The following is a 13,398-nucleotide window of genomic DNA, read 5'->3' on the forward strand; positions in this document are numbered from 1 at the left end:
ATTGGTCTCTGGGATGTTTCTACTGTGAGAAACAAAGTAAATAAATTCTACAAATGGATCTTTACGTGCATATGCAATTTCATCTAAAATGAGAGTCCTTTTTCACAGATCACAGATAATCCGATTAGGGAAACAAGTAACAAATGTAAATGTATCTTTTTCTCCAGGGTTCACACTAATAACGCCTCCTTAGCACAAAGAGGACTGACTGGTAAGGTGTCTTGCTGTGGGCTAAACTGGCACTGTTTTGTAGCCAGTACCAGCCACATGCAGATAAATTCTGCAATAACTGGTAACTTAGTCTCCATTTTTTTTTCTCTCTTCCTTCAGATCAACAAGTCTGAACCTGCTTTTATAAAGATAATGACATAAGACTGAAGTTCATGCTCTGTGAGGCTTGAAGAGAAATGTTCCAGGGGGAATATGGGAAAGGCTCAGAGCCAAGGCTTTGGTAGGTTCCTCTCTTCACTGTTAAGCTCTTGTGTTTTCACAAGTGGAGCTGCAGCTGACAGAACTGTTATGTAATGCAGAAGGAAGCGGACCGTGGAGCTGTCGGCTGGTGCATTCCGAGTTCATCTTATCACATAAACTGGATCTCCGCTACCGACATATTTTGGTTTATCATGATGCAAGAATAGTCAACAGCAGCAGGGCGTGCATGGGAGATTGAAACATTACAGAAAGCTTTCAGATGTAACTGAGCGCTTAGAAGTATGTACTGTATGAATGAGACAAATAGAGGAATTGAAATTATAGAATAATTATAGAATAATTATCAAATTATAAATGTGCACTGTATGAATTTATAAGTTGGAGACAAATAGAGGAATTGAAATTATAGAATAATTATCAAATTATAAATGTGCAATGGCTATTGGTAATTTTATTCCATTTTCCCATTTCAGTACAAGTTATGTGAAATGTCACTATGGTTCAGCATTTTCAGCATAGAAATAAGTGGATGTAGCCACTGTGACGTCACCCATTGGTTTGTGGACTACCATTTTAAAGCTTTGAGTTTGTTGAGTTGTATTTTGGTTGTTGACATCTTCATTCATCTCCAATATAAAATATATACTGGACATGAATGATATGAAAAAAGATCTGCAGCCCAAAAGTACAAAAATCCACTTTTACCTCAATTTTAATGAATGAAGTGGTGTGCTCTTGTACGTGTTTGTATGTGTGTGTGTGCGTGTCTTTATCACTCACCATGCTCCTCAATGTAGTCGACGATGTGTTTCACCAGTGCAGGAACCTCATGGCCACCAATTGTGTGTGTGCGTGTCACTTCGTCCAATGGAACACCAAAAACCCGCGTGGCGCCAGCTGAGCTCCCACCCTCATCGCCGGGCAACGGAGACACGCTCTTCCTCATGGCCTCCTCCTCCTCACCACAACCCCGCCAAGACCTCACGTCTTCAGAAAGAAGAAGAAAAGGAGGAAAGGGATTAGACAAAATAAGTGAGATGGAATGAACTACGCATAAAAAGTCTTGGTGAAGGATAGAGCCCGGCATAAAACATCACTTTTCATCTTCAGTCATACTCACACTGCAAGCCAAAGAGTGGAGAAAACACAATCACGACGACTGATCGAGAGATCCAAGGAGAAAACAAGAACAGTGATTAAGGGTCGTGGCCAATCGCTCTACCTCTGCGCTTCACAAACAAACAAAATAAGCACACTGCCGTCAAACATATAGGAGTGGCTGGTTTACACATTGTCGCATGTTTGTGAACTTCCCCTCCTGACATTTAACCGAGAAAGAAGAAGAGGGGGAGGAGGAGTGGGAGGGGTAGTATCAGGCAACTAGCCAACAGAAGCATTTATAACATATATTATTTCAGAAGGGTATATAGAGTATATGTTAAAGTGTCAGGGACTGGGGAATGTCTGCTGCCATATCATTAGCTATCAGTGTTTCTAAAAGTGTTAATTTAGACCAAAAGTGGGTCAACTTACTTTTTACAACAAGCCCTAATGACATGTTTGTATTCAAAGGATTAGTAGGTGGGTGGACATAATACATTTTACAAAATTTAGGATCCATGTTTACAAAAAAGGGGCTTCAAGACACCCCTGCATTTGAGGAGCCATAGCAGGAAAAGACGGAGACAGATTTAAGGTTTTTTGTAAGAGTGGTGGTGTTTCTGTCAGACAGGGATTATGAAGCAGGTGTGCTGTCTATGCCAAATGAAATTGTGGTTTATGTAGCACACCCTAATATAAAGTAAACTTCTTACAACTATTTCTTCCCACAGGGGGATGTTTTGAATTACATAAACATGATTAAGACACTTTGACTGTTATATAATCATTATGTAAAAGGTCATTACTTGAATTAAATTCCCATCCCTACAGTATTTGTTACGTCCTTGTCACTCCTTAGCTCTCATGCAAAGAGTGGCTGTCACTGTCCGAGTCTGACAATGGAATGGAAATAAATGCAAAGCAAGTCAGAATCTGCATGAATAATTTGTGTTCAAAGTTTGACTTTGATGACAGTCAGGTTGTGAGTAATCTGAATGCAAACAGTGGCAGATGGTGTCCATTCTACTCGTTGGGGGAGGAGGCAACATCGCCAAATGTTTATCAGAAAATGTAATCTGGTTTTGTTTTAACTAAATTGAGTTTACAGTACATCCCAAATGTGTGTGAGAGAGAGAGAGAGAGAGAGAGAGAGAGAGAGAGAGACACACACACACGCTTACTGTTTTTTGTATTGTAATGTATGGGGCTGATTGTTCTTATGTTGTATATATGATGCTTTGGCAATGTTGTTGTTACATTCATGCCACTAAAGCTGAATTGAGAGAGAGAGAGAGAGAGAGAGAGAGAGAGAGAGAGAGAGAGAGAGAAGGATTATTTTTTTCTGCTAGGAATGAAACTTAACCTGTTCAAAATGATCAGGTGTTTGCTCCTCCTTTCACTCCACTGACAACGAGTTTAAAACTAGTTTGTTTTGACATAACTAAACAGCTACTAAGGAATTTGAGGAAGTTTCACATTAGGGTTTTTGTAAGTAAGTTAAGGAGATGTGCTGATGTTTGTAATATTTGCTTTTAAGGGAACCAATGTGCTGAATCAGTTGGCATTTTGTGTTTAGTTAATAGGCCTTGGATACACTTGATGTAGAGCTAAAAGTTTATTGTTTGTGTATCAAAATCACAATTTAGACCAAGTAGAATTTTTTAAACTGCAAGGGTTAATTATAGCATTAATAGATTACACTTGCACACAGGAAATAACATTTCCTGGCAGATTTTATCACTTGTAGATAATCAACATTAATTTTGTGAGTTGGCCAAAGGACACAATAAAACTCTTGTCTGTTTCCTAGTTAATACATGCTCTATATGCCAAAGTCCAACCGAAGTTTGGTTTAAGATGATATCATTTTTAAATATGTTAAGACTGAAAGGACTGTGATTATTAGCCGTTTAGATAGGCCAACAGATTTGTGAACCCTTCTCCAGGAAAGTGATCTAATTGATTGCATTTGTCACATTCAATCAGGTAGTTAGCAACTAACTAAGTTGTTAAAAAAGTGGAATTGCAATCTACAGGATTCTAGGCTGAAATACAGATTTAAAATATTTTAAATATTCATGTATGCTACATAACTGCATGTATTAGAGCGTACATGTTACTGTGTATTAGGAAGAGGAAGTGGGAACTCTTATTATAAAGTTCTGCTGGGTTGTGGCTGTTAAAGCTAGAGTTTGTCATTTCAAGTGTGTGAAGCTAATATTAGCTCAAGCACCTAAAGTGTTGAGCTAATATTAATTAATTATTATTATTAATTAATATTAGCAAGTCAAGTCACAAAAAGTGAGTACTATAATACAAAAAAATGTGCTATTGTGTGTCGTTTCTCTTTCCATTGTTTAGAAGTGAAGTGCAGCAATGGATGTGCCTGCATGCATGCATATGTGTGTGTACTCACCGTGTAGCAGTGAAAGTGTTATCCTCTCCTCCCCTGACCAGTGAACCGCTGAACCATCTATGGCTGCTTCAGGTTGTGGCAGAAGATGAGCCGGTAGTTCCTCATTGACGGACCGCTAATCCCTCTTGCAGGATTCCCTAGCTACACTGAGGGGAGACGGGAAGAAAAGAAAGTGGAGGGAGAAACAGAGGTGAGGGTGGAGACAGAGGCGAGGAGAAAAAAAAATGTTTTTAGTAACAACCTCTAGTATGTTGAAACATGCCATGAGATACTTTCTTTTGTAATAAAATGCAACAGTCCTTAAGCTGAACCACTTCCTGACACTTGCTGTTTAAGACCAGCTGTCAAGTGTTTATGGTGCATACGAAGAGATTACGTTTGTAGCAGCAGCAACAGGCGTTTCCTATAACACTTAGTATCATTTAGATGTTATCATATCTGCTGATCCTGCTTAATGATTCTGGTACTTATCAAATTCCTTTATAAATACTCATTATTATTTCAATATGAAAAAGAAATAAAAAGTATTAAAAGCAAAATGCACCTTTATTCTCAACAGCTTTAGGCTGCCATTATCAGTAATGTGTCAAAAATGACAATGAATTGTAATGAGCAGTGATACAAACTTAACTTATTAACCAATATAAAATTTATAAAATGGACCCTGCCAAGACAGTCACTGCAACATATAATGTAGGTACCAAAGGTCATTAACCAGTAAGCTGACTTCTTCTGTGCAGCAGTCACACACACTTCACTCCATCTTCGACTAAAAAACAGCCAGTGTGTTAAAATAAGCCAAAGAGAGAGTGCCGTTTACGGGAAGTCAAAGCTTAACAGAAAATCCAGGAAATAAGATGTTGCAGTACATGCTATGCTGTTTGAATATAACAAGATTTAACCACAGCAGTGACTACCTAATTAAAAAGAAATTAAAATTAGGGATGCCAATATTCGTTATACCGATATGTTAACTCATTTTGGCCGATGCAGATAATTACACATCTTTTTTATTTCACTGAAGTCTCTCCTGTACTACTTATACCCTATTACACTCATTTGTTGTAGAAACAGATATTAAACAAGACAAATAACATTTGATACTACCAAAAATGTATGTTTTTACAAATGCAGACATAGTAAATAAGTAAGTAAATTATTTCACTTGGGACAGGATTATATGTCAGTGCCACATTTTATTTTTATGTAAAACCATAAAAACCAAGCTCGATATATTTTCTGAGCTGCAAACAGCACTGTAACAGTGAGCTGTCAAAGTTGTCCAGACCTAAAACCTCAGTCCTTAGGATGTGCTTTAAAGCATAACAAACTAGGGTGAAAAAAATTCAGCTGATCGAGGGGATCACGTCTGCTGCTGTGGTTGTAGCTGAGCTAATATCCATTGCCAGCTGTTCATACTGCTCCAGCAAACTCCTCAGCATGTAAAATGTATTCTTTTAGACGAGAGATGTTGGAAGTGCTTAAAATGTCCTTCAATCATCCTCCAGATTGAAACGCGATGAAACGATGGGCACCGAACGTGGTATTAGACGGGCCCGGGATGAACTGTTTATTACCAGGCTGCAGTCTCTGTGTCGAATCCCCCACCCACCCACACACCAGATTACAGCCGCAGTGGAGACGGTGAAGTGAAGGTAGCTCCAAACTACTCAAGTTGATGACAGCTAAACTTGGTACTTTAAGTACGTACTGTTACGGCAGAAAATTGTGTCCTCTTACATTTAATCTTTTATGTATGTTCTTTTACTATTATTATTATTATTTTTATGTATTGTCTTTTATCCTTAACCTTTCCTCTCCTATACTTCTTATGTTAGTCTGTCCACATTTATTAGGGTTTAGGTCAGAGATGTGGTGCTTTCCCTCTCTTGTTGTTGCTCTCCTCTCCTGGAATGTTAATTCAAGGCCAACAGAGGATCTCTGTTCCCCAAAACATAGAAACCTAGACTGTGTAAATGATGATGCATCCCTTTTGTGCCATTATGCAATAGAGCTATCTTCCTCTTAAACAGTGAAAACCACCCAAACCATCGATCGTATGTTTGGCTCTAGCTGCCAGGACCCACGTCTGCGTGGCTCGATCCAGGCGCAGCAACATAACGTCCAGAGCACGACAACAGCAGTGGCACATTTAACAGCATTGTTTGATTCTCGTCGGCTAAATCATCAGCCAAAATTTCATTTTCCGATATGATTCCGATAATGAAAATATGCCCAATATCTGCGGATATTATATCGAATCGATATAATATCTGCGGATATTATATCGAATCGATATTTATCGTCAGAGACAATTTAGAGGAGACACGCCACTCCATCCCATCCTCAATACAACTCTATAGGGAAAGCCCGTAACGGTAAAGATGGCGGTTATCCCGCCCCTCCCGCTACAAAGCCAATCGTCTTTTAACAGCCAAAGCAGGAATCATATTTCAGCCAATCGTGTGGTTCCACTGACGTAAGGGTCTGAAAAAGTTTGACAACTTTGCCCCAAAATAAGGTTTAAAAAGCGTTTTTCCCGACTGGTTATACTTCTACTGCGCATGCGCGGAAGTGGTGACGCATGCGTAGTAGAAGTATAACCAGTTGGGAAAAACGCTTTTTAAACCTTATTTTGGGGCAAAGTTGTTAAACTTTTTCAGTGATTATTATCAGATTTTAATAGTGATTCTCTGCTGATGTCCCGGGTACCAGTGAAAGTACAGATCTGGCTCTCTCCCCCCATTCATTTAGATAGAAGCCTGGTCTTGTTAGTCCGAAATAGCTGCCCAGAGGCGTTGCCAAGATGGCTGCTGAGTGGCAAGACTTGCCTAAAAGGACTTCGTTATCGTGCATTCATAAAAAAAAAAATACACAAACATTCAGTACTGAAGAAGAAAGAAGAAGACAAAAGAAAAATGCAGAATCATGTTAAGATGCCAATGTAAAATGGCCACTTTAGCCGCATTCTTATAAATGCCTACAGACTACGCGAGGACAAGATTCAGCAAACTTATATTCATTGCAATTAATTAGAACCTACGGCAACACAGGGAATCAATGCAATAAATCAAGCAAATGCTTACTAAACCACATGCAAAATACATTTTCACAAACTGGATACAGATGAACAATGACACAAATGAGGGCAAAGGGGTGGCTTCAAAAGATGTCTGTGAAGATCAGTCACCCAGATTTTAGTTATTCAAGAAGGGTAAAATCAGGAGCAACTGGACTGGCTGAGGATACTTGAAGACATTTCTCCTCCCATCCAAGAGGCTTCTTCAGGTCTAACTGAGTAACTCGGGAGGATTTTCCACAAACACCACATCCCTGTGTTTTTTAAACCCAACAACACCCTAAGACAGATACTGGCCCACCTGAGAGACTGCACACCCAAACAGAAGAAAAGCAATCTAGTACATGCTGTCCAGTGCAGTGAGGAATGCACAGACCTATATATCAATCAATCAATCAAAATGTATTTATAGAGCACTTTAACAGCAATCACGAAGTTGCACAAAGTGCTGTACAGAGATTAAAAAAGCAAACATCAATTTACAGGTTATCACATAAATATAATGTATACCGTTAAAAAACTAACAAATGAGTTCCTCCAAGTGTCATCCTCGAAGGTCAAAAGCGAGATGGATGGGTTTTAAAATCAGACAGTGAGGAAGCCTGTCTAATGGTAAGAGGAAGGGCATTCCACAATTTCGGAGCTGCCATCGCAAAAATTTATTATTGCAAACACTTTTTTTGTTTTTAACTGTGTTATGTCAAGGTTAGTAGACCCTAGTGCAGGACTAAGTGAATGAGGAGTTAGATAAAATTTACTGCGGGGTTACAAGGACGGGAAAAGCAGAAGATAAGGACGGTGCGTGCCGAATCGGGTTGGTGCCTGATGTGCCCAGCAGGTTAGAACCATTGGCTACCTACCTGAGAGTCTAGACTGAGAGGCTGAACTGAGCAGGTCCAGAGCAGAATACGTGAATATATTAGACAGACAGGCTTCCAAGTAGAGCAAACAAGATGAACGCTTTTTCCGGTAGGGACTAAAACATCACGTTATTATGCGTTATCACTTTTAACTTTTATGATAGCCTACTACATGATTCTTCAATTGGCCTAATATAATGATTTAAATGTGTTCATTATTCTGTTGTTTGTTTGTTGTAGCCTACAGTTTAAGCTACTGCTTAATTTTAAAATGTAGCCTATTTTACTTTTTTTTTATCTATAATTAAATTAAGGATTGTAAAATGAATAAACCCCATAACTGCCACAGTCATCATTCTGTTTAAAGTGTTCTCACACAGCTGTGGGATTCATTTTGCTTTCCCTTTGATGTAAACTAGAGCTTTACGTTCTCTGCTCTGAATGGAGGTCAGGCAGCTATTCGAATATTCGAGTCCAGCCCTACTATGAATGCGTCTGTCTTTTCATGTTTGTGTCTCCTTCAAATGCTTGAGGAAAGCTAAAGCCTGTTTCATTCAGAAACCGAGGCCCTCCTTTCTCTTCATTTAATGTTTTTGGTGCTAAAGAATTAAGAACAAATGTCTCCTCTTTTTGTTTTCTCCATTTCATCTCTATTTTCTAAACCCCCTTTCCCTCATTCTCTTTACTTTCCTTCACCTTCTTCTCTCTCCTTTAATTTCGCTCACATCCTTCCTCTTTAATCTCATCCTCCTACGTCAAGGCTTGAGATGTGTGGCTGACGACTCAGCTGGAGGCAAGAACCAAACACAATAATTATACTGACACTGGTTAGGCTAGAAAGCTTTTCCACTGTGTGTGTGTCCTGCATGTAGAATGTGAGCAAACTGTCACTTTGAACTTGGGAGTGTGTGTGTTTATATATGTGCTTCATGAGGTCAAGAGTGCAAAGTCAAGACTGTTTGTGTGTGTGTGTTAGGATAGTATAGTGAGTATATGGGAGATGGGATAAAAGGGGGAATGTGTGTTGGTGTGTGCTTGGAAAGAGAAACTGTCCTTTGAGGCTGCCCCTGGCGACTTAAGCCTAGTTCACATTAAATGATTCTAAGCCCGATTTGCCAGTCGGCGAGCTCAACGACCGTCAGGCTGTGATCGGGGTACATCAGCGATGATCTGCGGTCGCCAGTCGTTATGTGCGAACAACTCAACGACGCAACAAAACGGCTCCTTGACGCATTGCTGACACATCGCAGATGCCAGCCAGATATCTAGCATGCCAAATATCTGGAGGAGTCGGCCGACTCGACATCCACATCCAGCCAATGATAGCAGGCAGCTAGCAGAGCAGGCAGCTACTTTTTCCACTGCAAACACTTTTTACTCACCTCCAGCTCTCTCTGTAGCTCAGATAATCCCTGCTACCTGCGTGTGCTAATCCATTCTTTCACCCATATTCTTTGTCTTTATAATTGCTATCTTTATAATAACAACAAACAACAGCTGTTTCGTGTGTAGGTCCCGTTTCACATTTCATGTGTGTTTTCTTGACAAAACGTGATTTGGAGACCAGCCATTGGGTGACACAGCTGTTGTCAGCTCGTATAGTGTGTGTGTGACCCCCTGTCATGTAGTGTGAACGCCAAAACAACTTCCAGACTCGGCAAGTTGTGTAGTCTAAACAGCATGGCGAACGGCCGACGCCGAAAGTCACGTAGTCTGCACAAGCCTTTAGCTGCTCTACGTGGGAATATGGCCATGTGGTAAAATATTTAAAACACTACCTATGAGAGTGTTATGGAAACACACAAAAATGAAAGAAACACACAAAAATGCAAGAGATGGAAAATGTAAGAGAAAATGAGAGGGGGTGAGGAAGAAGGAAAAATCTATTTGCTAGAGGTGCTACATAATTTTAGTTTAGTTCTTGAATAAGTCATTTATAATTTAAGTTATTTAAAAATGTTGAAAGCTAAAGTTAGCGTCCACAAAAAGTGAGAGAATCAATTAATTCTATGAATAAATGGTCAAACCATCACACACTCAGACTGTAAGTGTCTAAGACCAGATTGCCTTGACCTTTTTGGAAGTTTATTCCCCCTTTTCCCCAGGAGTAACTCTTCTGTTTTATATCACTGTCAGAGCCAATTGTTTATTTTAATCTTAAAATAGAGAGGGTTGACAAGGGAATTATTTGGTTTTGATAACAGGGTACCCCAAGGATTCTCAAAATTAAATTTAAGACTTAAGACCTTTTTAATACCACCTAGGATGAAATTTAATACCAACTTCACTGCCTTATAATGGAAAATCTGTATGAATTTTAAGCCTGAGAAAATTATTATTAAGTTACCTGAATTTAATAAAATATTTTTATTATTATACATTCATATTTAACACACTATAGCGTTTTGGGGTGTGTTTGTACTTTGATAAGATAAAATGAATCAAGGACGTCACTTTGTGTTGAAAAGTGGTGGGGACATAAGGGTTCAGATTAGGGGTGTGACGATACACTTGGCTCACATACACTATTTACAATATTGGGTTCACGAGAACAAGACAATTTAACATTATTTGATAAAATACGCAATGCTGAAATATAAAAATGGGTGTTCTGGGGGTCCCCTAGAACATTTTGAGCATTAAACACTTAATTTTCTGCATTCTGGAGACATTTTCTGCACCAATTTATGATAGAATTGTCTTTATTATATAAAGTGATTCAGGTGACAATTCAAAGAATATAATAGAAAGAATATAATGCAGCACTCAGCAGCTGTTTTTTTAGCTTAAGAAACTTTTTTGAACAATGCACATTTGTTTCTTCTATCTTTAAATTGCATTGCATGTTTTCCTATTGTGCAAATAAATCTTTCTCAAATTATTTTCATTTGTTTATTTAACATTTCCTGTTGCAAGCCATTTTCATAAGATATTTAACAAATTCTTTTAAAAAAGTGATGGAGACATGTCCCCAGCATCCAGTGTAAATGACAACTATGAAATGAATACAATATTTGTGCACTAAGAAGTCTTAAGGGGTGAAATCAACAATACCAAGAAATTGTGTGGTATGAGTTGTTGCAATTACTTACACCTTGGCTAGATAAGGTAATGTAATGTAAAATAATATGCCAATTGCTTCAGTGATTATTAATTGTATTCTGTGTTTGCATCTAAGGCTGCATGAAAGTACAGTATTATTATATTATTGGCTTGAAGGCAGCGGGGATAAGGGCTCCAGTTTGGGTGATATAAGTTTTATGTGCGTCAACGTTAGTTGGATGTTTCCATTCACATAACTTTACTCTACAACAGTGGCGCAACGCCGACACACAGACACCGTCTTCGTCTTATACACACCTGGCTCTCCATTGCTGTTGTAACATTAACTGACCAGTAACCTGCAGCGGGTCTTCCAGCGCCGCTGTTCCATTAGCGCTCACCATAGTGCTGGCTCGCACGCCAATCCGCTTGTCGCGCTACCCTCAGCCTCAACCGCCAACTTGTCCATATCTCTGGCTTTCTGAATTTCAGACACTTGCCCATTCTCAGTCGACGAACTAGTGTTAGCTTGTTAGTAGCACGTCAGAGAAGTTTTGTTTTCTTTCCTGACAACTGACTGATAAGCACCAGAGCTGGATGCCAGAGCTCTTGCACCGCGAACACGCCACAGTACAGAGTGTAAAGCTAAACACAGGAACGTTACCTGTACTGCCGTATAACATCAGAGTCACACCAAACGGAGTATATTATAAAGTCACATACACACAAAATATTTACTTATGATGTTACGGCATTAATTTAATCCTACAAAAGGGGAAGAAAAAATTTAAGACCCTGGTAAACAAAATTTTGGCCTTATTTTTGGAATATGAAATTTAAGATTTTGAAAATATTTTTAAGACCCCGCAGGTTAAAGTAGTTTGTCTTCAACGTGTGTATTTGTCCAAAACAATGCTCAATAATCACCTCTACATCAAGAGGAGCATTGTCACTGAGGTAAAATACTGAGTTAAGAGACACAATACTCCCTGTATGTCTTGATCCTTTTCTCCAGGTGTCTGTCTCTCTCACCAAAAAGGATAAGGATAAAGAATTTGCTCTAATCTGTTAGAAGCATCTATTTTTGCAGAAACAGTTACATCACAAAACCATAACAGTACCCAAGACCCCAAACAATGTTCTATCAGCAAATATAATCAAGTAACAGATACGATTCCAGTCAGTAACGAGTTTTAGCAACTACCATGTGGATAAATAAAGTCCACTGCCATGGTATGAAAGCAGTAAGCTCCAAAAACTGTCTGTGCAATGCTTCAAACGTTTCAGATACAAGGAAAAAGCTATTTAAACTATTTTAGGTACAACGGAAAAACAAAGAGCCAAATCATTTACCATCTATTCAGTCCAAAATTTTTATTTGGTATGAAAATGAAAGTAAAGAAAATCCACAGATCCCACTAAATCCTGATACTAACATTTGCTTTGTCTTATAATATTGTGATTAATATAAAATCTAAATCCTTGTCAGGACCTTTTAAGTACACTAAATGTTATTACTGCGTTTGGTGGGACAGCGATGATTCATTGCGAGTTAAGCTTTTAGTGGTATTCAGCTCAGCAGCACACACATTTACAGCCTGTAAATAAACTACTTTTTAAGCTCCTTATGTAATTTAGTACATATATTTCCAAGCAGATGTACAAGGTTGCTCATAAATTCATAAATCCATACATACATTTCTATAATGGATGGCTCCAAAGAAGACTGAAACCTCAGGAGCGATTCAGCTACATCAAAGAAAAATAAGACTTTTAACCTTTCTGCACAGGCAGCACTGAGGTGAGGAAAATCAGTTCCTGCCTTAAATGGCCCCGGTCTGCCCTCCTCTTAGTTTTTTGGTCAAACCATAAGTATTAGAGAAACCTAACACATTGCTTTCCACCTGTAAGCTACAAGGTTTTTGAGAGTTTTTTTTGGCACAGGGTAGGGCTGTCGCGATAACCCCAAAATTGAAATACAGCGCTATTGGTCAAGCCTACCGCGGAGGATGGCAAGCACCGCAACAACCGCAATGTTCATACTGTACACTTCAGGGCGTGTTAAATTAATAAAATGAGTGCTTCAAAAGTTCCACAACCGTAATGAGCTCTCTAACGGTTCAAGGATGGATCGCCGTGGGCTGTACGTGACCCGACTACAAACTCTGAAGTTGTAAGTGTTGCCGTCTTTTGTGTTGTTATTTTAAAAGTTAGCTAACTTGGCGTTAGCATATTGCGCGGCTAATGTGGTTAGTACACTCAGCGATGTTGGACTAACGTTGTGATCCTGACGGACAGTCCAGAGAAACTGGACAGTAAGCCTCATTTGACTCTTACTAACTAAGGAGCGTAGTGTGTCGGAAGCCTTTTCATGTTGCTTTCTGTGGAAATTTAGTTAACGTTACTCGACGTTACTCGACTGACTACGACGTAGTCAGTCTACTAGCACTACCTGGGTGCACATCATA

The 13,398-nt window shown here is 39.1% G+C and overlaps 1 protein-coding gene across 5 annotated transcripts in view; it reads right to left on the reverse strand.

Moving 5' to 3' along the window:
* fam13b (family with sequence similarity 13 member B) overlaps positions 1 to 13,398 on the reverse strand; it is an 83,694-nt gene that overhangs the window by 54,198 nt on the left and 16,098 nt on the right. For 3 of the 5 annotated variants that reach the window (XM_038698823.1, XM_038698819.1, XM_038698824.1), the window contains exons 2-3: positions 3,950 to 4,095; positions 1,213 to 1,419 (exon numbers count right to left, since the gene is read on the reverse strand). In XM_038698823.1, the coding sequence (XP_038554751.1) occupies positions 1,213 to 1,378 (166 nt within the window). In that variant the 5' untranslated portion in view covers positions 1,379 to 1,419; positions 3,950 to 4,095. Of the gene's footprint in view, positions 1 to 1,212; positions 1,420 to 1,552; positions 1,592 to 3,949; positions 4,096 to 13,398 lie in introns of all 5 variants that reach the window. The other 2 variants (XM_038698820.1, XM_038698821.1) reach the window with 2 other exon arrangements.

The sequence above is a fragment of the Micropterus salmoides genome, unplaced genomic scaffold (assembly GCF_014851395.1).
Source record: "Micropterus salmoides isolate LMB-PRFRI ecotype aquatic unplaced genomic scaffold, ASM1485139v1 Ms_hic_scaffold_5, whole genome shotgun sequence".
Taxonomy (NCBI): domain Eukaryota; kingdom Metazoa; phylum Chordata; class Actinopteri; order Centrarchiformes; family Centrarchidae; genus Micropterus; species Micropterus salmoides.